The sequence below is a fragment of the Netta rufina genome (genome assembly GCF_964035555.1).
Source record: "Netta rufina genome assembly, chromosome: 29".
Lineage (NCBI taxonomy): Eukaryota > Metazoa > Chordata > Aves > Anseriformes > Anatidae > Netta > Netta rufina.
In genome coordinates, this window is record NC_140153.1 from 1,151,758 (window position 1) to 1,177,939 (window position 26,182).

The window sequence follows — 26,182 nt, forward strand, 5'->3', positions numbered from 1 at the left end:
ACCGGGGGCAGGAGCAGGCGGCGCGGGGCCATCGACCCGTATCGACCGGCCACGCTCGGCGGCAAGGGCGCGGGGCTGCGCCGAGGGGGCAGGGGGACATCGATGGGTGGTAATTAATGGGAACGAGGCCACGTGCGTGGGGACGGGGCGCTCGCCGGCCGCGTCCCCCCGCCGGGTGCAGCCGAGCACGGTTATAAACAGCAGCCGGGCGGCCCCCGCGCCAGAGCGGCCGAGGAGCCCCCCGAGCTGGCCCAGGTAAGGCAGCGATGGACGCGGCGTCCCCTCGGCCCCGGATGCGCAGGGACGGGGTGAGCAGCACTGCCCACCGCGCCGTGCCGTGCTGTGCCAGGGGACGGTGCCAGCACTGCCCCGCTCCAGCCTCATCCCCGCTGCATTTTGCCTCTTCTTGGCCACCAGATCCCCAAGGATCCCAGAGCCGATGGAGCAGGAGCCCACAGCTGAAGACGCCGAGGCCAGGGCGCAGCACGTGCGGAGCCCCCAGGTCCTGCCCAGGAGGACCGCGAGGAGCCGTGGCCCCGCTCCGCCTCGTCTCTGCTCTTTCTCTTCCAGGCAGCTGAGCCCCGCGTCCCGTCCGCCTCCGCCTGCCCCTGCCTCTGTCTGATATGTTTGATATTAGGTTGTTTTATTGGAAAACCAACTAAATATCAAACATATTCTTACAGCGCCAGGGCCGCCCAGCACCGACCCGCCAAGACGCCACCCGCGCGGGCTCAGCACTCGCCACCTGTCCCCTGCCCACCCCGGGACAAGCGCGGGGCGAAGGCGCCTGGCCCCGTGCCCACTGCTGGCTCTGCTGCCCTGGGCTGGCGGCTAATTACGGCTCCCGAGGGACGGAGCCAGGGGACACGGCAGGAACCAGGACCCCCCCTGGCTCCCTCCTGCCCCTCTCAGCCCCCAGATCTGTCCCCAGCTGGGTGCAGCCAATGTCCCCTGCGGGAGATCCCAGCCGGGCTCGCAGGGCTGGCTCCAAGGAGGCCGATAATCCCCCAGCAGCGTGGGAAGTGCCGAGGAGCTCACTCCTGCCAATTCCTCCCTGCGCCAGGGGAAATTGCTCCTCCGGATGCCAACAGCATCCTCAGCCTCGCGGCTGGGCACCAGCGTGGCCGGCGGGGACTCAGCGGGCTCCTGGGGGGCTCGGCTCCCCCCGCTGCTCCCCATGGAGCCAAACAATGTGGGCTGGGGGCTGCTGCTAAGCTCCTGCTCCTAAAATAGCAGCGGGCTGAGCTCGCCCTTTGCCACGCCGCCCCCGGGCATCGATAAATGTCAGCCTGGGGTGCCTGGTGACACCGCTGACATGGACGGCCTGAGCCCCCACTTGGGTGCGAGTGGGGGGGGGCTTCACTTTTGGTGCCACGAGGACCTGGGTCGGTGCCTCCCCAGCGTGTCCCGGGGGCCGTGGAGCGGCGGCACCCACTCTGCGGGTGCCCAGCAGTGCCACCGACCCCCAGAGGCTGCCAGGCTGGGGATCCGAGCCCCCCGGCCCCCCCTGCCCACCCCAGCGGTGCCAGCACACACGCAGGGGGTGCCCGGCGGGGTGGGACACGGTGTCCCTGTGCCGCCAGCCAGGGTGTCCCCTTGCACGGGGGGGGGCGGGCAGCCAGGACAATGCGGGACCCCCTGCTCGCAGACCTGCCCGCTGCTTTTTATAACTGCCCCAGCTGTCCTGCAGGAGCCCAAATAAGGCCGCGGCCGCCCGGACCCCCCCACGCCAGACAATGGGTCCCGAGCAGAGACTTTTTGGGAGCGCGGGGAGGCGGCTCGGCCCAAGAAAGGCAAAGCCCCCGCGCCCAGCGGGCAGGGGCGCGCTGATAAACCGGGCGGCGGGGCGGCGGGCAGCAGTGCCACCCCGCCTGCCCCTGCCCGCCCCGCTGCCCGCCGCAGCCCCCCCCGAGCACCGCCAGCGATGGAGGCCATCAAGAAGAAGATGCAGATGCTGAAGCTGGACAAGGAGAACGCCCTGGATCGGGCGGAGCAGGCGGAGGCCGAGCAGAAGCAGGCGGAGGAGCGGAGCAAGCAGGTGGGACGGGTGGCAGGAACATGGGAGGGGAGCGGGTGGGGGTTGTCCCCGAGCTGCCCCACGGAGCCCTGCCGGACCCGTCATGGCGTGGGAAGGGGGCCCAGGGTGCGAGGGATGCTCTGCGGAGCTGAGCCATCCAGGCTGGGGCTTTGTGGGGAAACCCAGAGCGATAAAAACCCCTGGGCAGGGGTCAGGGGCATGCCGTGGGGCAGTGCTGCTCATGGCAGCCCCGTCATAGACTTCCCACGGCTCAGCCCCCACCAGTTTGGGTGATGTGGGGCCGGGAGGGAGCCTGTGGGGCAGAGCTGGTCCGGGAGGAGGGAGGGAAGTAGGGCAATGTCTCCCATGGGCTGGGAGCTGGTGCCCTGCGGGGGTCCCGGGGGTGTCCGCCTGGGGTGACGGCCACTGCCCTTCCAGCTGGAGGATGAGCTGGCCGCCATGCAGAAGAAGCTGAAGGGGACGGAGGACGAGCTGGACAAGTACTCCGAGGCCCTGAAAGACGCCCAGGAGAAGCTGGAGCTGGCGGAGAAGAAGGCGGCGGACGTACGTATGGGGGGCAGGGGGCTGAGTGGGGGGCTCGGACGGCGGCCTCCCCGCAGAGCTCGGCCTTCCCCACGGCCCTGGGGACAGAGAACGGTCCCCAAAGTGGGGCAGGGGTCAGGACAGAGCCGCAGGGAGCTGGGAGGAAGCTGGCAAGGGGCTGGCGGCCGCCAGCAGCCCCTGGAGCATGGGGTCAGCGCCCGGCCCCGCGGAGCTCTGAGTCACGGCTGCCGGCGGAGGAGCCAAACTCCAAAGAAGGACGGAGCCTCTCGTCCCCCCCCGGGGGCAGGCTGGGGCCGCGTGGGCAGCGCGACAACTGCACAGCCCTGCTATTGTTGGCCGCCCTTTCCAGGAAAACAATGGTGCGAGCGGTGCAGGGTTTCGCCGCCCGGCCGCTCTCCTGGCAGCCACGTGGCGCGATGTCCCCGTTTGTCACCTGCGGGGGTCTGGTGGCCAGAGGGGCCGGCACCTGGGGGGTCGAGCACCCACGGGCTCCTCGCTGAGAAGACGCAGATCTCGTGCAGCGCAACGGGGAAGAACCCCAAGCTGCGGTGCCTGGGCTTGCTCTGCTGGGCTGTCCCAGCTCCAGTTACCGTAACCAGGACCCCTGAGCCCTCCCCGACCCCGCAGGACGTTTGACAGCCCCGTGGCTTTGCTGTCCCAGCTCGGGAAGGTGCTGAGCTGGAGCTTGGCACACCGGGCACAGCACTGCCTGCGCTCACCGGGGCTCCTGGAGCCCTGTCCCTCCTCGCACCCTTCACCCTTCCCTCCGCTGCCCTCCCACCCCCTCTCCCCGCAGCTTTCCTGCCCCTCTCCATTGCTGTGGTGCTAAGGACCACGTCCCTGCTCGCTTTGCATCCCGTTTGCCCCCATCCCAGCTGCCCTACAGCCCATGGGGGCTGCGGCCGTGCCGAGCTCCCGGCTGCTCCCAGCTCCCCGGGGAGCGGACGCTGCCAGCCGCAGGCAGCGCTCACACGTGGGCGCATGGTCGGGCCCTTTTCGCTCGCCAGCTCGTCCCAGGGGACCGTGCCCGGGCTCCCGGCCGGCCAAGCACGCGCGGGGCACACGCGAGCCCTCCCTACGTGCCCCTGGGACTCGGAGAAGGTGGCGGAGGCTGCTCCACGTCCCCATGTCCCCACCAGGCTCCGTGTTCCGCTTCCACTCCCCTCTCCACCGCCCCACAGCCTCGCTGCGAGCGCAGCCCCGGGGCTCGGCCGTGTTTTTATCACGCGTTTTGTGCCCTGACTCCAAACCGGAGAGTTTTACCCCGGGGCTGGCACCGTCGCAGTGCCGGATTTTGGCACACAGCGGGGCAGGAGCGAGGCAGCAGCACAGAAGGGAGCAGGAAAAGGGTTTTTTTTCGGCCCATTTTTGGGGTGACGCTCGGCCCCGCTGGCAGTGGTCGGGGGTTCGGAGCCAGGCACCTCGGGTGACCCCGAGGACGGGAAGCCGGTGACCGGGGAGGGGGGCCGCGGGGTGAGCTCAGCCCCCGGGAATGCGCAGCCGCCGGCCCGGCCGTGCCCGTATAAGGCCCGCGGGGCTGCGGCACGGCCCCGGTGCTCATGGCCCCGGTGCTCAGCCGTGGGACACCGGGGGCTGTGGGGGCCGCATGGGGCAGGGCTGGGGGGCACTGGCCCGGTGTTCCCGGTCCTGCGTGGGGCTGGCCCCGGTGTCCCCAGGCTGCTGTGGGGCAGGGCCCAGAGCACCGAGGCCGGTGTGGGCCGTGCCGGTGCCCCCGGTACCGTGTGTGGCAAGGCCCGGTGCCCCCGGTTCCCCTTGGGACAGGGCCTGGGCCCGGTGGGGGCCGTGCCCGTTGGCCCCGCTGCTTGGGGAGGTGCCTCGGTCCCCCGGGGGCTGTCCCTGGTGTCCCCGGGGGGCACATCCTGGGTCTGCAGGGGGCTGTGCCCGGTGCCACCGGTACCCCGGGGGCTGTCCCGGGTTATTCCTGCTCCCGGTGGGGACTGTGCCCGGTGCTCCCGGTGCCCCCGGTCCCGGTGGGGCAGATCCCGGTCCCGGTTCCCCCCGGTCCAGTAGGGGGCCATGCCCGGTGCCCACACCCCCGGTGTCCCCGGTCCTGGTGCTCCAGGTCCCGGTGGGGCCGGTCCCGATCCCGTAGGGGGCCACGCCCGGTGCTCCCGGTCCCGCTGGGGCAGATCCCAGTCCCGGTGCCCCCGGTCCCGGTGGTGCCCCCCCCCCCGGTACCCCTCTCCCGGTGCCCCCTCCCTCCCGGTGCCCCCGGTCTCCACGGCAACACCGGTGTTGGGGGGGGGGGAGGGGAGGGAGCGGGGCGTGGCCGGGGCGTGGCGCATCCGGACCGGGGCGGCGGGGGGTGCGGGGCGGAAGTGACGTCACGGCCGGGGCGGCGGGGCCGGGGCGGCGGGTTCCGGTAGCGCAGGGCGGGGCGGGCAGCGGCCGGGACCATGGCGGGGGCCACCACGATCGAGGCGGTGAAGCGCAAGATCCAGGTGCTGCAGCAGCAGGCGGACGACGCCGAGGAGCGGGCGGACCGCCTGCAGCGGGAGGTGGAGGCCGAGCGCCGCAACCGGGAGCAGGTACCGGGACAAACCGGGACCGAACCGGGACCGAACCGGGATCGAACCGGGGGGAGGCGGCGTGTGCCGGGCCCTGCGAGCTGCCCGCGGGGTGGGGGGCGGCGGGGGGAGCCCCCTCCCCGTGCCCCCTCCCGGTGTTGCCGCGCCCCGGGGCTCGGTACCGGGAGCGCCCCCGGGGCTCCCGGTGTTTTTTTTTTTTGGGGGGGGGGAGGGGTTCGGCCGCCGGTCTCGTTGTTGGGGAGGGGTGCGGGGGGTTTGGTCCCGGTGTGGTAGGAGCCGTGGGGGCCCCTCCCCGGTACCGGGTCCCGGGGGAAGCCGCGGGGGGCTCCCGGTGTGTGTGGGGGGGCGGCCCGGGCATCTCGGGGAGCGGGGCAGGGCTCGGCGGGGCGATCCCGGGCACCGAATGGGGCTGGGGGGGGTGGGGGGGGCATCACAGGGCGGTGCCCCCCCCCCTTTTTTCCCCCCCCCGGTCGCGTCCCGGTACCGCGGGTGGTGGCTGGGGTTGGGGGGGGGGGGGGGGGTGCGCATCCGTGCTGCGTGTGCCAATTCTGCCGGTTCTGCCCCAAAACTGCGGCTTTTCTGCCCCGAGGGCCCAACCCTGCCGGGCCCGGGCCTCCCGCACTGGGGAGAATCCCTGCTCCCGGTACCGGGGTCCCGAGGGATTTCCCTGCCCCGGTTTCTGGGCTCGGGAAGCGGCGCCGAGCCCGGTGCTGAGCCCGGTGCCGGTTCCCTGCACCCCCCTGGCTCGGGGCTCCCTCCCCCGAGGATCCCCGAAGGTGCTGGTGGGCAGGGGGCTGCCTGGGGGTGTCCCCGCCGTGTGCAGGGGGCAGAGGGGAAGGATCCGAAGGATCAGGCCCCTGGCAGCCCCCCAGCGGGGCCGAGCAGCTCCTGGCAGCCGGGGCTTTTCGGGGAGGGTTTGGTGCTGCCCGCAGGAAGCCGGGGCTGGGCGGTGAGGTCGAGGAGGGCAGGAAGCAGAGGGCTGCTGTGCCTCCGGCCCCTGGGGGCAGGACGAGGCTCGGCCTGACAGCTCGCTGCCTCTTTAGGAGGCAAAATGTGTGTGTGTGTGTGTGCCAGGCAGCCTCCTCCCCAGCGCTGCTCGGCGTTATCGTTTTGTTCCTCCTCGAGCAGACCACTTCCTCCTCCTCCTCCTCCTCCGGAGGGATGTGCTGGTGCTGGCTGCTCGCTGGGGCCCGGCCGCCCCTGTGGCAGGCTGCCGGCTCCTCCGAGCCTCGCGGTGCCGCGGGTTTCCGCGGGGAAGAGCTCGGCAGCCTGTCCCCGGCCCGAGCGTGGTTTGTGTCAGGCCCCGTTCCAACACTGGCCTCTTTCATCGCGCTGCTCCTCCTTCCTTGGGCATCGGCGGGCTCGCTTCGAGGCAGCGCGTCCTCGCGGGCTGCTTTGTCGCAAGCGGCTGGGATATTTCACACACGCCCGGCATGTGCCCGCGTGCTGGCCTCTGGTGGATCACTGTGCTGCTCTGAGACAGGCACGGTGCTCTCCACCTCTGCAGCAGTGTGGAAATCCTGCTGGAGGGGATGCCGGCTTCTTCTGGGGTGGCCGAGATGGGGTGTGGGTGTCCCCGGGGCTTTTTGGAGTTCGCTCGGGGCTCGCCACAGACCGATCCTCAGTTGCCTTGTGGCTGGTGGCCATGGGGCTGCAGCAGGGCTGGCTGGGGGTGCGCGACGCCTCCTGACCTCTTGGGTTCGTTAAACCCTCGCTCACTCCTGTGGTCACGCTGCTGGCAACCTCCCGTGGGCTCTCGGCAGCTCGCGACTCCAGAAATGAGGTGGCCGAGGAGCTCTCGGGGCTGGCGGAGGCTTTGGCTCTTGCTGAGGGCTGTGGGTGGCTGGCTGGCTCCTCGCAGTCTGAGCCCCGAGCTGCCGGCGCTGCAGCCAGCGGCTGAGCCCGCTGCGGAGCCTGGTCCAGCGGCGGGCAGAGCCCTGAGCCCTGGTAATCACCTCAGGTTGATGAGAGGGCTCGTTCCGAGCAGCGTTCGCGTCCAGATCACACGCGTAAACTGACGCGGTGCTAAATAGCAGCTGTCAGAGGGCGCTGGGATGGGGGATAAACGGGCCTGATGGATGGGCTGGCAGGATTAGAGCAGCTGCAGAGAAGACACATTAGTGTAAGTCATCTGCTTAGTGCTCGTGGCTTAAGCTGTCATGTCAGCTCGAGCTGACGGGCGAGAAACCTGCGCGGTGACGGCTGCGCAGCCAAACCCCTGCTAGGTGCTGCAAGGCTCAACTTGCAGGCGTCTGGGAGCGCAGGTGTGAAAAATCGGGCAAAGCCCCTCGGCTTCGGCTCGGTTTCCTGCGTGCCGCCGCTGACCTGCGGGCTGAGTCACCCCTTCCGCTCCCCCCAGGCCGAGGCAGAAGTGGCATCTCTGAACCGCCGCATCCAGCTGGTAGAGGAGGAGTTAGACCGGGCCCAGGAGCGCCTCGCCACGGCTCTGCAGAAGCTGGAGGAGGCAGAGAAGGCTGCGGATGAAAGTGAAAGGTGAGCAAGGGCTGCTGCTGCTCTCGCTCTGAGTCCCAGGCGTGTTCCGGAGGGAGGGCCGGGTGCCTGCTGGGCTTCCTGGAGGGTGGGAAGTGGCCACCACATCAAGGCAGGGTGTGGGAGCCCTGCCTGCTTATGCAGAGCCGCCCAAACAATGCTGCTGCCCTCGGGAATATCGCGGAGCCTGAGGCTAAGGGCGAGGGGTGCTGCCTGCTGCTGCTGCGCACCCCGTCTGGGGGAGAGGGAAGCGGGGTCTGGGGAGCCCTGGGCTGGTGAAGGGCACTGCTGGGGCTCGGGGCTTCTTCCTGCTGCTTCCTCCTCCCCGGCAGGGAGCTCCTGACCTGGGAATGTGATTTGGAGGGGAGCGGCCCCCTCAGAGCACTTCCAGTTGGCCGCAGCGCTGCGCAGCCGGGCCCAGCTGACGGCCTGCCATGAGGACTTGGCTCCTCCTGCCTTGCGGCCTGGAAAGTGCTTGGCTCGCCCGTGCGGAGTCCCTGCGACATCCTGACTCGTGCTCAGCGGCGTTTCTCGTGGCCCAGGAGCCCACTGAGCTGCTGGAGCAATGCTCCGAGGAGCAGTTAGCCCTGGGCAGGCGAGGTTGCTGCGTTTCCCTCAGCCCAGCAGCGTCTGCTCTCTGCGCCGTCCTCTGCACCCAGCGCTGTCCTGGCTTGTGTGGCACCGTTTCATACATCACCCCTTGCTGCACTTGCTTTTTTTTTTTTGGGCAGAGGCATGAAAGTCATCGAAAACAGAGCTCTGAAGGATGAGGAGAAAATGGAGCTGCAGGAGATCCAGCTCAAGGAAGCCAAGCACATTGCGGAGGAGGCGGACAGGAAGTACGAGGAGGTGAGGCTGCGATGCTCTGGGATAGCTGCCCCTGGCCAGGAGCGGTGCCTCCTCTTCCTGCAGACGTGGTGCGGGGACATCCCGGCCCTCTGAGCTTCATCACCATTTCCCCAGCCGGAGGAACTCTGGCGGCAGCAGTGACTCCTGCAGGCGTTCCCTTTCCTGCCTCGCACGACCTAGCAGTGCGAAAATCTTCCTTGCTCTGAGCTCTGGTTCTACCCCCCAGGTTGCCCGGAAATTGGTGATCATAGAAGGAGACCTGGAGCGCACCGAGGAGAGAGCTGAGCTTGCAGAGTCGTGAGTAATCTGCTCACGTGTGGCTGGCATGTCTACCTGCGCATGGAACTAACACTACCGGCATTTCTAACCTTGTTACACAAGGCCTGAAGTACAGGGTGGGTTTAGAGCTCCAGGTCACAGAGTCAGGAGTGTTCTCCTGCTCGGAGCAGGATGAGATGCACCGGGGATGTGAGTTTGTGTCCGTCACAATCAGCATGGCTCGCAGCGGGGCTGTTCCACCTCCTTGGTGGCAAGGTCAGAGAATCCTCCCCTGCTCGGTTTTCCACAGCACTGCTCCTGAGTGTGGTCACTGGCTCCCCACACACCGCTACGGGGCACACGAGCGCACGGTGCTTGTCCCAAAAGGGCTGAGGCCTCCCGTGAAGCAGCACGCAGGATGTCCAAGAGCAGAGTTGGTGCCGGGGCTGCTCTGTGGCCTTGAGTTATTTTCAGTAACCACTGCAGACATGAGCGCTGCTGCTCAGCAAGCTAAACAACTTCTGCTTGGAGCAGAGACACCGGCCGTGTGGTTTGGGCTCCTTTCACGTCTCTGGATGCTCGAGCAGGTCCTCGAGGAGCTGCTCAGGGCCTTTCTGTACCGTGGGCCTTGTCTAACAAAGCTAGCATGCGTGCAGCTGTAGCACTGTGCTTCCTGCCCAGACATGCATGTCGTGACCATGACTTCTTTGTGTTTTTCCCCTGCCCCCTTTTTTGCTCTGTGGTATTGTGTTATCGGTGCTCCTTTTGACCCTTGCCCCCACCTGGCTTGTGCCATCATGCGAACGTCACTAACAGGCGTGTCCGGGAGCTGCAGGAGCAGATCAGAGTGATGGACCAGAACTTGAAGTGTCTGTCTGTTGCCGAAGAAAAGGTACTAACCGTTCCCTTCTCGACCCATTAAACCAGAACTCCTGTGGTCTTCTCGCTACGCTCCTTCCCTCCGCTTCACTGCGTCTTTCTCTCCTGGAATGTTCTGTCCTCTCTGCTCCTGTCTGAGTGGTGGCAGCTGTCCGTCTGTCCGCCAGAACAGCTTCCCTCCTTACAGCAAACCCGATGTGTGGCTGCTACGTGAAGGTGCCAGGTCTGGCAGTCTGTGGCCACGTCTCAGCCGCTCAGCCCGGTGCCCTGTGCACGTGCTGGCGGAGTATCTAAACTCTGACCTTGGAGGCTGGAAGGGAGCTTGCTTTCTGCAGAAGTGCTCCAAAGCAGGGTCCCATCCAGTCTGATCACAGACCGCCTCCTAAAGAACTCCCTGGTCTCCCCTGCACATGGATTCACTTCTCCTCTCTCCTGTCTTTCCCTCCCACTTCTTTTCCTTTTTTCTCTCCCCTCTTTCTTTACAAAACCCCACAGTAAATGTTCCGAGCTGGAGGAGGAGCTGAAGAATGTCACCAACAATCTCAAGTCTCTTGAGGCTCAGGCTGAGAAGGTAGGGCTGCTTTTCAAAGGGCCAGAAACATTTCTGTTTTGCTAGAAGGGGGTGTGACGGCGGAGCACCCACTGGGATGGAAATAATGCCACTTTGCAGCCTTAAGCAGCAAGGAGAGCTAACGGAGCTCAGCGCAGGGCTGCTGCTGCCTGTAGGAGCTGGGAGTGCGGGAAGCCTGCCTGCCCTGCCCTGCCTTGGGGCAGACTCGAGCAGCCGAGATGTTTATGCTGCTGGGAGGAGAATCTTTCTGTGCCCGAGTTTCTGTGCCACGTGCATGTTGTGGGACTTGCTGTCTGACCCGGTCCTCCTGGAGCAGGGTAGGGGTGTGAATAAGTTGGAAGTCCGTGGGCACGTGCAGCACAGCGAGGAGTTGAAGCCTCCCTTTGTAGCCGTGGCTCTCTGGAGTGGGAGATGCAGGGGGGCTGCTGCTGGTCGCTGACACCTCTCCTTTTCCACAGTACTCTCAAAAAGAGGATAAATACGAAGAAGAGATCAAGATCCTGACTGATAAACTCAAAGAGGTGAGTGACCGTATCGGGATGGCCTCGGTTTGGTCAGTGGGAGCACCCTTGGGCTGTTGCTTCTGGGGCCCCTTGTACCCCCAAGCTGCTGCTGACCGACCCGCTCCTGTCTGGCAGGCGGAGACCCGTGCTGAATTCGCCGAGCGGTCTGTGGCCAAGCTGGAGAAGACCATCGATGATTTGGAAGGTACGTGCTGGGAATGGGGAGCCAAAGGCTTTGTGGTGAGGAGCTGGGGAAGGAGAGCTCCTTGGTACAGGGAGCAAAGCCAGGCTCAGCCTCAGGGGTGAGGCCGGTGCCTCTTAGACTCCGGGGCTGTGCCCTGTGCATCTGCTGGAAACAATTCCCTGGCCGTGCTGCGGCAGCCCCCGAGCTTTTGATCTGAGCACCTTACCATGTCTGACTGATAGGACAGATAGCACGGCTGCTTGCCTTGGTCGTGATGTCCTTGGGAGCGTAACTGGATTCCTGGGCTCCAGCTTAACCCAATTTGAGGAGTGGCATAGGAAAAAAAAACAAACGTGAACTCCCCAGGAATTGGTTGCGATTACATACCTGTGTGTGGAATCCCATGCACGTGGCTGTCTGCAGACAGCGTTACTGCAGTCAGTGGGGCACGAACCAGCCCCGGGAAGAGTCAGACGCCCCAGCATCGGTTCAAGATAAAGTCACCAGAAGTCCCACCCGTGCAGTGTGGTGGTCAGCCTGGGCCGAGGCCGGGCTCCTTTCCTCCTCCTGCTTTCACAGAACTTCAGGAGCATTCCCAAGGCTTGCTGTTACAGTCCTAACTCTCCCCGAGCCACGGAAGGAGAAGGCTCCACATGCCTGCCTTAGTTTTGGGGCTGTGGCTGGATTCTTCCAGAGATAGCTGTGGCTAGAGCGGCTGCGCTGGCACGCCAGAGCTCTTCCAGGCCTCCTGCCCCAACCACAGCATGTGCCTTAGTGGTCGCTTAGTGCCAGGTCTTGGAGATTCAAAGCCACATCCTACAGGCTGGAGTCGCTCAGGAGTTTTATCTAGAAATAGCAGCGGTGTCAGCTGAGCCGTTCCAGAACTGCAGCCAAGCAGCAATCTGAGCCACCTCATGATCTGGGAGAACCGCAAAAGCTCCGAGTCCCTGCGTGCTGCCCCTGATGGGGAGAGTTGGCTCCGATCTCCAGCCTTGCTGTGGAAGTGACCTAGTTTATGACAACTGACAGAGTTCTCTGGGCTCCGCGAAGCAGTTAACAACATTTCCAGCTGTATCGCAGCCTAGGCAGCCAGTGCTGGGAGGAGCCCGTGCCAGCGCTGTGCAGTGCTAAAGGAGTGCATCAGTGCGAGTTTCAAGGCTGCCTCCTCCACGGGAAGGTGGGTGATTGCCAGTCTGCCCCATTATCTGATGGAGAACGCAGGTGTGGCCCGTCTGCTCGGCGTATCCTGCTGAGCTGTGTACGCTCCTAATGGGAATTCCCTCTGATGCTCAGGACTATTACTTAACTGACTTCTCCCAAACAGGTTTTTATATTGAAACCGAAGGTGAGAACAAAGCGCCTCCATCGATCCGTGCCTGCCTTAGGTGTCGCAATCACCTCCCCAAGTGGAGTTGCCCTCCCTGGTACTCCTCCTGCCCGTGGTTCTTGCTAAGCTAGCTGGCAGCTTGTTCTCACGGGCTGGTGGGGCTGGAGCTCTCGGCTCGGCTCCCCTCGGAGCTGGCTCGGAGTCCCGGAGGGCCCTGGCTGGTCAGGCTGCCCTGGGGCTGTCTGAAACCTCCCATCCATTGCTCAGGAGCGACCGGAGTCCGACAGTCGTGGTGGCTCCACATCTGACTTCATTTTCTTCTGTTCACAAATCCCACACTGCTTTTCCTGCCCCAGGGTGTTGGAAGAACTCCTCTGCCTTCCCTCATTGTTTCCCTTTTGTTCTCCTCCTAAACCTCTTCTAGATGAGCTCTATGCCCAGAAACTGAAGTACAAAGCAATTAGTGAGGAACTGGACCACGCCCTGAATGACATGACTTCCATGTAAATATGAGCTGGCTGGTGTTTGCCTCTCGCTTCAGCAGGCTAGACCGCCGGAGCTTGCTTGGTTTGCTGTGATTTTCATAGCCGGAGAATCAATGGCACTGTGTTGTCTAGGTTACTTCTACAGATCTCTGCCTCTCGGATCGAGGCTTCCCTGCAGCATGCTGCGTTCTAACTCCAGGGCCTTGTGAGCTGCATGTGTAACACCAAGTGCTGTGCTGGCCTGGCAGAGTTCGGACCTGAACTCCAGTGCAATTCCCAGCCCCGCTGGGAAGGGCTTAATGTGCCTTCGTTGCCTGCTGGAGCCACTGGGCCACGGTCTCGGGATTCTTCCTGGGAGTGGCCGTGGGCAGTGCTCAAGCAGATGCCTCAGGAATTGCCCTAACAGGCTTGAGACGGGCTGGATCGTGAAGTGATCTGTGGAAGTAGCTGACCTCGCGTTCCTGCAACTTTGCTACTTGGCTTCTTGTTGAGACTGGCGGTGGGTTCTGCTAACAGCTGCTCTGCACAGTCCTTACCACTAACCCAGGAGAGGCCAGGTACTTGCGCTGCAGAGAAGAGCCTTAACGCTAGCGTTCCAAAGCTCCCTGAGCAGTTTGCCGTGCACAAACACTGAAGTTTCTCTTAAAACTAGTGTCTCCTTCTGTTTCACACAGATAAGTCTTGCGATTCCAAACGCCACTTTGGATTTGCCTCTCTGCTTGGTGGCTTGTTCTGCATCTGCACCCTGCACTCGTGCTCTCCTCATCTCACTCTGAATTCCAGTACCTTTTTCCAGTTACTGTGCACAGGGCATCCCTGGGAATGAGCGCTGTACAGACTCTGAAGCTTGACAGCAGCAGCAGCCCCCAGTTATGCTGCACTTGCTCCTAAACAAAGCTCCCTCTGTTTGACCCGATGTGCCAGACACTGCCGTGCTCTGAGGGGCTGCCCTTTTCAATGTCTGGGTGTAGCTGGGAGTATGTTGTTCTCATCTGCATATCTTGTGTAGAGCTATAAAGCTCCTTTTGTATTTCTCCTGCCTCTTGCTTGAGCATGATGTCACCTTTTTTAAGGAAAAACAACCCTTGTATAAACTGAATGGAACGGCTGGTGCTACTGAGAAATGGGTTTCTAGTGACCACTTGCTGCTTTAGAGTAACTGTTGCGATGTTGCCTTCAAACCAGTGTAACCGTACCCGTGCTGGTGGAATACACAGACTGCATTAATGCACGAGGTTTTCCCCTTTGGGTGTCTTATTGGCTCACAGATGTGCATCAAACACTGCCTTGGTGCACAGCACGCTCTGTAGGTTCGGGCAGGCTGCTGGCGTTTGTAGCAAGAGGTCCTCACGCTGTCTGCTTCAGGGAAATGTTCCTCACCTGCCTGCTCTGGCATTCACTGGCACTGGTTGCCAAACGCTGGCTTGCAGTGGGAAGTCGCCGCACCCGATAGTCACTGAGGGCACTGGCAAGTTGTGAAAGCTAATAAATATTACACAACGCCGGCTGGTTTCCAGATGGGCAGGGCTGGGTGGGTGCTGTGCCTGTGGGGGGCACGTGTGGCTCCTTGCTTCAGGGAGGAGAAGCGCAGGGCTGAGGGCAGCAGGGCCAGGGCGTCCACGCACAGCAGTGCTCCAGCTCCCTGCGCGGGGCTGAGGGTCGCAGGATCCTCCTGGAGCGTGGCCTGCAGCGCTGCACGGAGCTCTGCAGCTGGCAGCAAGCACCTGGCACGTGCCACTGCTGGTTGTTCGGGTACCATAAGCACTGATCAGCCTCGTAACGGCGCTGCCTGACGGTGGCTTGTCCGATACTTTTTCCCTCTTGGGTCGGTTCGTCTGCCACAGTGCCCGAAGAGCCCTTCAGGAGTCGAGTTTTGGTGAAATGGGACACCTCCCGTGGTTTCCTCAACCTCAGGTTTGTGTGCACCCTGCTCTCTGCACAAGTGGCACTGGCAGCGAGCGCAGCCTGGACGTGCCGCGCTGCCCCAGCCTGTTCTCACTCTGCCTTCTGCGTCGGGGCTGTCCCCTCTCTGCTGCTCCGGGCAGGGAAGGAGGGAGCACTTGAAGGAATTCCCAAGAGAATAGCTCAGAAAGGTCTGGCAGGTGGTGCTCTGGCTCTTCAGGGCAATAGCTCTGTGCCCCAAAGCAGGAGTCCTCTCAGTAACCAACCCTGCAGCTGAATTTTGAGGGGGGCTGCATCCCGTGGGAGGGGCAGGGGTATCTCACAGCAGTCTGGGTGAGGGGAGGCCTCCAGCCCAGTGTTCTCCTGTTGGCTCTTACCAAGCAGGAGGCAGCATCGTGCTCCCTGCCCTTGTGAAATGGCCTCTGTCCTCACGGGGTGGTCTCCTCGGCTCGGGGCCGAGCGGGGCGGGTAGCCCCCCGCTGCGCGGTGGTGTCGCAAGCGACCTTCTCGAGGGCTGGGCTCTGGCAGGCCCTTGCCCTGCTCGTCCCAGTGGAACTCCACGCTGGGTGGTGGGTGATGCAACTCCTGCCCTGGGAGGTTTTGAGAGGCGTCTGGTCTGACAGGATCGCTAGGCTTGTGCGGGCTGGTTACCACGAGCCGGGCTGTTAACCCAGGGGAGCCGTGAGCTCAGATAAGCTGACCAGGAGGCACAGGTCGCGGAGCTCCCCGTGGCCTGTAAGGCTGCCCTGCAGGCTGGGTGGGGAAGGGAGCAGGTCAGATGCTGCAGCGAGCCCCGGCAGCCCTGAGCAAGTGCTCTGTGTGGAGAAGCCATTCCCGAGGTCTCGGGAAGGTCACGCTAATTACCCCAGTCAGGCTGCTCCCTCGTGGGCGGATCGTCAGGTCCCTGGCCGCAGGCAGGAATGCTTGCTTGAAGGCTGGGAGGTGTTGCAGCAGCCTTGAGCTGCTCATACCTCTGTTGGTGGCAGATCCCTCCCATCCTCTGCTCTTCCAGAGACCCGGGACCAGCCCACGTCACCTGCTCAGAGCAGGGTCCCTAGCACGAGTAGCCCACGTGCAAGGCAGGCTCTGGTGTAAGCTGGCACCGAGCGTACTTGTCTCCCGCACCACAACTTCTCTACTTGTAGTCAAATTGCAGGGGGCAGAAATTGTCAGCTGCTCTGGTTGTTCCTTGGTGGCTTTAAAGAAGGACCAGGCAGCATTCCCAGCTCCTGTCCTGCAGCGAGGTGTCACTAGGGCAGGTTCTGGGGGCTGAGGGGAGCTGGGTGAAGGTGGAATAATTCCCTCTCGTGTGTGGCTGTCGTGCTGGAGCTAGGTCTCTGGGGCAGGGAGCTGTGCTTCAGCTGCTCCGCGTGAACACTTGAGCATCCTGAGCCTTATGTAGCCAGGTCTCGCTCAAGGGCAATTAATTCTAGGACAAAAGTAGTGAAGAATAGTGTAACCCCCCTTCAGAGGGTGCCATGGATTCCTGGGGATCTCAGACCTTTGTAGTAGTACTAAAATCTTGTAACCTTGTAGTACCAGAAGGATTTAAGAAGCTTAAGGCCAGCAAGAGTTGCTGTGCTGTAGGTATTGACTCATCAGGCAACGGCAGCACGCTGTGCATATTGCTTTGGTGTGTGGTGGTTGTTTCTACCAGGCTGGAAGCCCCTGTGTAAGGATTTTTCACTGTGTGGAATGCTCCCAGATACAGGAATGGGAATTGTCAGGCTGGGAGGATGCTGCCCGTGTAGACAGACAAAAACAGATGCTCAATAGGTTCTTGGTTGTGTCTGATGGACTGCAGGGCCATGTCTGAGAGGCGACCCGAGCTGGGAGAGCATCAGAGCAGTACTCCCTTTCCTTTAAATACCGTCTCCAGTCCTTGTTTAGACGTGGTGGGTTGTTAGTGTGGGATAAAGTCGTGTCCTTTGGGTTAGGTAAGATGCTGTCAGTCTCAGTTCTGCTGTCCTTAGATGCCCGTGTCCCTGTTCAGCTGCCTAAAGCCCTCAGTCCTACTGCTGGGTGGTGACGCACCCTGGAAGGTGCTTCTTGGTTCAGCTGCTGTGGGACTTCTTTCTGCAGGGTACTCCCCAGGCCTAAAGCACATCCCAGGTCTCTCTCCCTACCTGGGTATGGTGCAGCCGAGCCTGCAGGCTCCTCTTCTGGTGTTCTTCTCTTCCTTTGCCTTCGCAAGCCCTTGGCAGCACTTCCATTTCTGCCCACACTTTGCTTCCACTGTGATCTTCTGAGCTGAAAAGCAAGTTAGAGTAACACAAACCTTTGTTCTTCCCAGCTTCATCTGTGTAATAGCCTAGACTTGATCTTCAGAGGCACGTGCTATGGAGACAGGTTATTTGATGTGCTCATCTTGGTACTCTACTAACCTTCCCTTTCTCTCTTTTTCTCTCTTCCTCTTGTTTCCCCTAATCCTGTTGCTGCTGCAGAGCGCCTGTACAGCCAGCTTGAGAAAAACCGCCTGCTCTCTAACGAGCTGAAGCTAACGCTGCATGATCTGTGTGACTGAGAAGGGGGCCCTCTAATGCCATTAAACAAGCTTATTGCGACCACCAGTGCTGTGGACCACAGTGAAATCTGATCACTCTTAAGACTGGCAGACTTGCAAATTTTATGCAATTGCTGCTGTTGAATGGGGCAGTTGAATTCATCCTCTAACTTATTTTATTTAAGAGCTCTTTTTATAAAAGGTAACCTGTACGATTGGTGAAGAAACCCTCAGACTTGGCAGCTCTTTGAGCGGTCTCGCCTGGCTCCTCCATGGAACCAGAACTGCTGCACCCTCCAAGAGAGGCGTGGGGTGACATTAGGCTCGTCTGCTAGAAGATGCCTGTCAAGTGCTATGGCTTAATTTACTGTTAGCTGAATGATTATAGGATTTCCTGCTGCATGGAATGATGGCTTCTAACAATAAATGACTGACCTTGTGGTCTAAGACACTGCACACCTGTAGTACTTTCATACAGAGCTGAGTCCTGACCTAGATAGAAGGCTTTGGGGGAAGTAGTCATGCCCGGGGCCTGATCCCAGTGCAGTTGTGGAGTCTCAGGACGGGTTGGGAAGCTCAGGGACGTTTTGAAACCAAGTCCCTGTGTCCATGACATGAAGCTATCTCTTGAGTGCCTGCAGGGAATCGTTAAACACTGCAGTTGCTAGTGCCTTAGGAGGAATGCTTCTTGCTGTGTGTGCAGTGTGCTCTTTCTGACCTTGGGTTGCTGCAGCCCCTCGGCAGTCCCCTTGGGAGCGGGGAGGTGGGAGCAGCTTTGAGAAACTGCCTGTGCCTAAAGGACGTCTTTCTACAGCCTGTCTATCCAGTGTCCCGGCGCGTGGACTTCTTCAGTGGCCATGGTGGGCTCACCTATGGAGTGAAGCCTACCTAGAGTGCTAGTTGCTGATCTGAGCTCTCCTGGCTTAAGGAACATGTGAGAACCGACTGTGCGAGCTGCCTGTAGTCCTGGGCAGAGTTGTAGCACCTTTGCTCCTACTTGCTCACTGCCTGCTGTTCCCTGAAAACAGCCTCTGCCCCACTGTCCTTGGTTGTCTGCTCCCTGCTGCTAGGTAGTTACGGTCTTGGTGACCAGCTTGGCATCACTCTCCTGTGCTGGGGGGAAGGGGGGCACAATCAATTGGAATTCCAGGGGTTGATTTTCTAAGTGTTTAATCTTCGAGTTGCTCTTGGGTGGCTTGCTGGGCCACTGGGGACTGCTGTCTGAAAGTGTTGAAGCCCTGGCGAAAGCTAGCTGCAATCTGAGGCACCTGCATGCAAAATACTGCCTAGAGCACTAGCTAAAAGTACCTCCTGACCGTGCCAATTTGGAGCACCAGCAGCGCGAGAGACGAGGGCTACAAATGAGCCAGGTAACTTCAGAGCTTCTAGCTGCAGCCAGCCAGGCACCCACGGTCTGAGAACTCGCTACGGCAGCGTGCTGGGAAGGGGCTAGTGCAAGCTTTCTTTGGCGAAGGTTTCTTGCTTGTCTTATGCTGACTTGTAACTCTTTAACTCTTGCTTCCTGCCAGATAAACTGAAATCCACCAAAGAGGAGCATCTCTGCACGCAAAGAATGCTGGACCAGACCCTGCTAGACCTGAATGAAATGTAATGGATCCCTGCCACTGCCTCCGCCACACGATGCCATGGGGGGCCAGCCCAGCCGCTGCTGACCTCTAACCCTTGGGAACCAGGGTTTACTTTCTGTTGCCAACTTGACCAAACACAAATCTGCTATTTCACCTCAGGGTTAAAGGTCATCAGGTTGGGCAGAGCTTCAAACAGCATTATTAAGGGAAATAAACAATGCAATAATGTTTGGGGGAGCATGTTTGAGATGTATACATTTTGTAACTACCTTTTTTTGTAGCAACCATTGTAAACATTCCAAATAACCGAGGCTGGTGAGCAACACTTCAAAAGCTCTTGGCTTTAAACTTTGATATTAACCTTCTGTTAATTAGCTCTGGGCCCCTCTGCTCTAGCAGGGGAGGAAGATGGGTGTGATGGTTCCTGGCTAGGAATGGAGGCCTGTTGGGAAAGCTTCCACTCCAGGAGCTGTTTGCCAAAAGAGCAGTTCAGTTTTCAGCTTTAAGGTAACTCTGTCGTGGAGAAGCAACTTGAGCAAAAGCAGACTTTTTTTCTTTTTAAAGCCAAGCCTATTATCTGAACAATTGAACCTTCCCAGGGGTTGTTTCCCTTCCCTCCCCCCAGTGTTGGCCACTTCCTTTCCCGGTAGGCTTAGAGAAGCCCCGGCCCCTCTAACACATTGCTACACAGGGGTTGAATTTGCCTTCACTAAGTGCTGGTGCACCAAGCTTTATCACTCATCGCTGGGTTAAACTTAACAGCTTACGTACAAAAGTCTTGTTTTCTTTGAAAAGTTCTGCCTACCCTGGGGGAGGGAAGCCGAGGCCTTCCCTCTCCTGGCCAGGAGTGCTCTTAATGTCTTAATAAGGTACAAGCCATCTTGCTGTGCATTGTAGTTTTTGTGAGGCGTGAGTGTGGAGATGTCGTGTGTAGCTTGTGGTTCGAGCATGCTGCTTGGTCGTAGCAGTTCTAGGGGCCAATCTGGAGAAAAGAACCATATCAAGTGTTTTGATACTAAATTGAGAACTTGTATTACTGTCTTTTGAAATAAAAACCGATCCCTCCACGCTGCTGTCCCCTTGCAGTGCTTTAGTGGGTGAAGGGGGGGAGGGGCGGGAGGGGCGGTGCCATCTTTTACCTCAGCGCGGGGGGGAGTGGCAGTGCGCATGCGCAAGGCCCCGGCGGAGAGGTGGACTGGAAGCCTTTGCGCATGCGCGGAGCGGAGCTGTGGCGGAAGGCGGGAAGAGCGCTCTGCCGGCGGCGCCATCTTGGTTCTTCTCTGGCAGGATGGGGCGGGCCCGGCTCCGTTCTCGCCTTTTCCTCCCCCTCCTGTTTTTCGTCCTGCCCGGCCTCGCGTTTAAATTGAACGTGCCCAAAGTGTTGCTGCCCTTCAGTCGGGAGCTGCGGGTCCCTTTTGTGCTGGAGGCTGAGGGGGGCTGTTACTCCTGGTGAGGGAGGGGGCGGTGCTGAAGGGAAGATGGGGGCTGGTGACGGGGGGGCGCTGACGGGACAAAAAGGGACTGGGGGAGCCGAGAGGAGACGGGAACCCGCTAAGGCTCAGGGCAAGAAGATAGGGAGAATGTCTGAAGGAAGGAATAGAGGTGGCACTAGCTGTGCTGTGTGCCTGTGAGGCAGGCTCTCGGCTTGCTTAACAGCTCAGGGAGAGGCCTCAGCGTTCTGCCAGGGAGCAGGGTAGCAAGGGGATATTGACCCGTGTGTTGTGCTGAGCTGTAAGGGATGGGTTTACATGGTCAGAGCAGGGGTTGTTTGTTTTCTGGGCTCTGTGTCAACATTAGGACTTGGAGAAGGGGGACCATAAACTATTGGCCTTTGGAACTTGAAACTTGAGCTGTTGTTACCCGGCGGCACCCAGCACTAAGACTAATGGATTTAAGCAGGGTGTTACAGGAATAAATATTAAAAACTACAGTGTTTTAAAGGCAATATAAACCTGTGTTTATTTGAGCAATCTGCCCTCCTCTTTTTTTTTGGAACCCATTTAAAGATACACTTTTAAGTAGAGTGAGGAAAAATGTCTTTCTGTCTTTCTTTCAGGTATTCCACACATAATGATATAGTCACTGTTGAGTCCATTTATGAGAATGGAAGCATTTGTTCCCAAAAAGCATTGCTCTCTGCTCGGTCTTCACAAGCCACAAAGCTAAGCGGTGTAGTGATAGCTGAGGAAAGTGGTAGGTAGACAAGCAAAAATCCATAAAGCAGAAGGTAATTTGTGAGTTGAGGCTTTTTATGGAAGCCTAGGATTGTACTCATACATTTTTAGAAATATGAACACTATTGTTGGAAAACTGTGGTCTGTAAAAAAAAATATCTTAGGTTCTGTAGAATAAGAAGCCGTGTATTTATTAGTTTCACTAGTACTAACTTCTCACGATTCTTAAGCCATTATGAACTAGTAGATGCTGAATTAAGGTTTATTTGTTCTATTGCTTCAGTGACAGGCCATTTACTCCGTTGCGATGTCATTGTTGATCTGATAAACAGTATTGAAATTATCTCCCGAACTCGGGAAATCTATGTGGAAGATTCTCCTCTGGAGTTGGCTGTGAGAGCTCTGGATGTTGAAGGTATTGCTTGTGAGACAAGCTTTCCTGATAAAATTCCAAAGTTTTACTCTGAGGAATAAATGCTGCTTTTTGTCTTTATATTTAGAAAGAAAGGAGGTTTGATTTCACTGGATCAGCTGGCTAGAATACAGGAGTTTATCTCTCGATACAAATTTTCCTTTTTGTTTTCAGGAAACACGTTCAGTAGCTTGTCAGGAATGACTTTTGAATGGAGCATTGCAAAGGATGATGACATCGAAAGTTTAGAACCGTCAAGCAAAGTAAGGTACCTATGCTAGAAATTATAAATGAACGTTTTGCAGTCGCTTTCATCCTGGGATACTCCTGGAATGGGTAAGAAATAGGATGGGTAAATTGGGACAGAGATAAGTGATTTATCACTGCACCGCCAGTAGGTGTAAGAGTGCTGTTAATTTGGCTTTTAGATAAATCACGTGAGTAAAATTGGCAGCAGGGGCAGTCTGCTGAGAGAATGCATTTGGTTTAAATGCAAGGATAGTAAGTATTGTACAGTTTAAAATGGTTTGTGATAGCCTAGCCCATGTTGGCATCACAGGGCCCAATAGTTTTGAGGCAATGATCAGCAAATCTTGTCAGAGCAATTCAGAAGCTCCGTTTTTGGGGCCCTCAAGCACAAAAAAAGATACTGAGAGACAGGAATCCAGCAGACACTTGTGAAAAAGTGTCTGGAGCAAGAGCCGTGATAGGAGAGGTTCAGGGAATTGGGTTCATTTAGCTGAGGAGAAAGGTAATTCATCTACATTGTACTAGTGAATCTGAAATGATCATGGAGATCATACCAAAAGTTACTTTTTTTTTTTGGTCAGGATTTTAAAATACTCAGAAGCTGACTACTCTCCACCAGACTACATAACTGAGATGGAAAGAGCAGAAAAACAAGGAGACAGGATTCTGGTGTCAGGAATCAAAACTGGTGCAGCAGTCATAAAAGTCCGAATGCAAGAATCAACCTACAAGGTGAATAATGACTGTAAAAATCCTTCTTTTCAGTTCAAAAGAATACAAATTCTTAAAGTTTGGGAACCCATTTTTTAGAAAGTAAAATTTAAGAGTGTGCATAAGTACATGTGAAGTTATCTATCTTGCTGCGTTACAGAGACAGCTAAGACTACCACAAGTAACAGATAAGAGAAAAAAATCTCTTTATTACCACATCTAGCAGTACTGTTAGGATTATCAATTTTGCTGGTTTTCCCCCACTAAATATTGAAGATACTGTGAGAGTTATTTTTTTTCTTGTCATTAGTTGTCCTTCACATAACAATAGAAAAATAAAAGCATGTAACTGAAATACCAGATTGGCAAGGGAATGTAGGGCAACCAGAATGTTGAGCAGGTAAGGATATGGAGAAAGTGTTACTAGATTTTAATTTGTGCTATTAAAGTGCATTTACTCCTTTTCCATCAGAAAGTAGCTGCCGCCTCGATCCGTTTGCTGGTTCTAGAGAATATCCTCCTGATACCGTCTCACGATGTTTACCTCCTGGTTGGAGCATACGTAAAATACCAAGTAGCAAAAATGGTCCGGGGGAAGATGACAGGTAAATTATTCTCCTAGCACCACCATATTTTACCCAATCTGCCGCTGGCCTTCCTAGCTAAATGCACTGTCCTAACAGTTTGGTTTTGTAGAACTGCTCTCTAATGTGAAGAACGAGGCTCCAAGGAGGGCTCCAAAACCACCCTCGGGATTGGTTCAGCAGTAGTCAGAAAGGGCTCCACAAACACCCTGGTGTTGGTTCAGGGGAGGCTCCGAAGAGCCCGTGGCCTGTTCATGGTGCAGGGAGGGCTCCAGGGAAGGTGCAGGGAGTGGGCCAGCAATGGTGCGGAGAGGAATCCAGAGAGACCCTGGGGACTGGACCACAAATGGACCAGAAATGGGTCAATGAGCTGCACTGAAGGCTCAGAACTGGTCTGATGGGGGCTCTGACAGAAGCCCAGCAATTGCTCCAGTAATGGGCCAGTGGGGGCTGCGTTAACACCCAGTGATGGGCCTGGTGGTAGCCTGGTGGAGGCTCCAAGAAGTGCCTGGGGGCTGGCTGTGAGTTGGTTGGAGTTGCCCCTGATTTTTCAAACCTTGTGTGTCCATGCCTGAGAGTCGAACTAACACAAGTGTGCCAGTGGGGAGAAAATGTCAGCTAATTACATGTTTATGTTGCTTGTTTGCTGTCATTATTGTCTGATCCTTGCATTGGTACCCGTGTCAAGGTAAGGTTTCATAGGGGAGTGTAGATGGTTATCAAATTAATGTAACTTTTGAAGTAACCTCTTTGCAGAATTAGAATTTCCTCTTGAACACTATGACCTTGAACTTCGCGATCAAGTTATTGGGCCCGGTGGCTCTGACATTCTGCCGGTGGCCAGCCTGGAGGTGAAGACAGCCGTTGTGAGAGCGGTGCAGTTAGGACAGAGCACTCTTGCCTTTGTTCATAAAAGTATCCTTCTAAAGAGACTTCCTGCCATATATTATGTGCTAATCCATAGCTATCCTCTTTTCCAAGCATGGGCAACTCTATAGTAACAGAGGCTGTGAGTAAAAGAGATTGTAAAGGCAAACAGGATTTTTTGAGATTTGATTCTGAGTTTCTCTGAATGCTTTAACTTTTCAGAGTAGTTACTTTGTTAGACAGGGATTCCTTTTTGAGTCTCCACCTTTCTTCTGGGTCAGCATGTCAGCACAGTCAGTGGTCAGCCTCAAGAGCCTCCTTGCTGCCTGCTGGCTGTTCAGCAAGAGATCACTTTGTAGCCTGTACACTTCCTTTCTCTCCTACACTGACAATGACTCCTCCTCCAGCCAATTACACAATGTAGTTTTTATTGACGGGAACAGAAGGACACTCTGATGTCGATGAAAATTGGATCAAGCCCCAGATTCCCTCACTTATTCTGTGTTTAAACCACTTGGAGTTTTATAGATCACTGAGGATGGATGTGTGCTTTTTTCATAAAATGAAAATCCCTAAAGAATTCCTATGCGAGAATAAAGATGTTCACATGCGAGCTGCTTCTGGACTTCCGAATTGCACTATCTATGTCGTAGAAGCTGGATTTTTAGGTAATAAGGAAGTGGAAGTTTGACTGTAAAAGTAACTTTTTTTTTTTTTTTAATCAGGAAAATACTGCTTTAAAATACCATTGTATTCTTTATGCTGCCAGTAAGCACCTAAAACTTAAGGCAAAAACAGACTGCATCTTTTCAAGTGCACTGATTTGAAAATTGAAGTTGGCTTTGCTCTGTTTGATGGGCTGCTTTCTAAATCAGAGTAATTAAGCCAAAGATTAGCAACAGAGAATGTGCTTCAGAGCTCGGAAAGAATGTGTCATAATTGCCTTACATGCCATTTTTGTACTTCTTGCTGAACTATATATTTTTGTTAGAGAGTGCTTGGATTCAAGAATTTGTTTTTACATGATACTGGATACTTTAGAGGATGAATAATGAGAGCCTTTCTGCTTCAGTCACTATTTCTTATCCAGGAAGGTTTCATAGTGACTGTAAGCCCTTACTGCCTCATGGCTGGCATTCTGCATTCTACACTAAACTCTGTTTATTGGCAGCAGAAAGATGTCTCTGTTACAAAACATAGCATCACTGGCACTCTCACTGATTGAGGACAAAGCGGAGTACAACCTTAAGGTTTCTAAACCAATTTAGGAATTTTTCAGTTATCCTTCGGACTAAAAAAAGCACCTCTAGTACTGACCGTTAGCAATGAAGGATGTTTTACCACCGCTGGTTGCTGCTGATAGTGTTCTCAAGAGCGAACCACATTTTTTATTTCAGGTTTCACTGTCTATCCAGGAGACAGATGGATCCTGGAAGTGCAGCGAGAGTATGTGATCACTGTAGAAGTTTATGATAGAGACAGCACTAAAGTTTATTTATCCGATGTGAGTACGTGTTTAGTTAGCAAGGAGCAGCCGCCAGAGGAGTGCCCTGATGAATTATGTTACTGTCATGGAGGGTGTGGGATGAATACAACATTCCTGCCCTTTCCAAGTTTATTGAAAGTACTTCCTAAGAGAGTTACAGAGGTAGATGATCTTTAAGGTCCCTTCCAACCCAGGCCGTTCTGTGATTCATTTCATGTGCAGGACCAGTAAGGAAATTAGAGAGAGAAGGAAATTAATTCTTGCTCTGTTATCATCTCAATCTTTCCTGCAGTCTCTCAAAAAAATTTCCATTCAGTTTCATCTGTACCAATCTTCCCTGTGTTACAAACCTGTACAGAAATGCACAATGCTGTGGGTGTTCATGGAAAATGAATCAGGTTTTCCTTGGAAGGGGGACACAACGTTCATCAATTTTTGTCACTTTGCAGAATCTCCGAATAATTCACCACTTTTCTAAGGAGTATTTTGAAGAGCTAATATCTTCTCATAATGGATCTTACCATATAGTTCAAGTCATAAAAGACGGCATCACAGGGATAAAAGCTGAACTGGTTTCTGTTCTTCAACAGGTAAGAGACAAGGATGGTAGTAATTTTCTTCAGGATATGTTTTTTTCCTAGTCCCTCTGGTTGTCCCATAATACTGCGCGCATCTATGTGAAACGAGCTGCTCTGTGATTCAAGTTATGCTATATTTATCCTGCTAGAACAAGTTATTCTCCACAAGGTCTTTGCAGACGATGCCTTCTGCTGTTTCTGAATTGTGAGCAGTCCAAGAGGCAAATACGATTCTCTTGAATATGTGAGAAATCGGGCAGATGCAAAGAAAGGCTGGGAAGAAATGAATTACACCAGGGATTGCTGAACTTCCTGCTCTGGTGTTGGAGTAGCAACAGCTCTTACCAGAGCTGCATGCAGCATGTCTTCTTATACAGGCCATGTGCGGGTCAATGGCACTCTTGTTCTTTGCCAAGTAGCGTTCTTGTAAACAACCTCCAAAGTTTTGGAA

At 56.9% G+C, this 26,182-nt stretch overlaps 2 protein-coding genes across 16 annotated transcripts in view; both read left to right on the top strand.

Moving 5' to 3' along the window:
* Positions 1-1,924: 1,924 nt before the first annotated feature.
* On the top strand, positions 1,925-19,730 carry TPM3 (tropomyosin 3; the record flags this gene model as incomplete). 15 transcript variants are annotated; one of them, XM_084303219.1, is made up of 10 exons in its annotated part: positions 1,925-2,038; positions 2,456-2,581; positions 7,490-7,623; positions 8,352-8,469; positions 8,696-8,766; positions 10,102-10,177; positions 10,636-10,698; positions 10,816-10,885; positions 12,616-12,694; positions 18,611-19,730. In XM_084303219.1, 10 exons carry the CDS (start codon positions 1,925-1,927, stop codon positions 18,612-18,614), a joined length of 855 nt encoding a protein of 284 aa, XP_084159345.1. The 15 variants fall into 15 exon arrangements, with proteins under 15 accessions (XP_084159345.1, XP_084159348.1, XP_084159347.1 ...); XM_084303222.1 differs by lacking the exon at positions 18,611-19,730 and adding an exon at positions 17,023-17,044; XM_084303221.1 differs by lacking the exons at positions 10,102-10,177; positions 12,616-12,694 and adding an exon at positions 9,544-9,619.
* A 228-nt stretch (positions 19,731-19,958) lies between these two features.
* Positions 19,959-26,182, top strand: part of NUP210L (nucleoporin 210 like) — a gene marked incomplete at its 5' end in the record, with an annotated part of 31,141 nt that continues 24,917 nt past the window's right edge. The window contains 10 exons of the mRNA XM_084303290.1: positions 19,959-20,119; positions 20,727-20,863; positions 21,128-21,259; positions 21,431-21,524; positions 22,087-22,237; positions 22,689-22,821; positions 23,557-23,715; positions 24,267-24,335; positions 25,065-25,171; positions 25,603-25,743. Of these exons, the coding sequence (XP_084159416.1) occupies positions 19,959-20,119; positions 20,727-20,863; positions 21,128-21,259; positions 21,431-21,524; positions 22,087-22,237; positions 22,689-22,821; positions 23,557-23,715; positions 24,267-24,335; positions 25,065-25,171; positions 25,603-25,743 (1,284 nt within the window). The remainder of the gene's footprint in view (positions 20,120-20,726; positions 20,864-21,127; positions 21,260-21,430; positions 21,525-22,086; positions 22,238-22,688; positions 22,822-23,556; positions 23,716-24,266; positions 24,336-25,064; positions 25,172-25,602; positions 25,744-26,182) is intronic.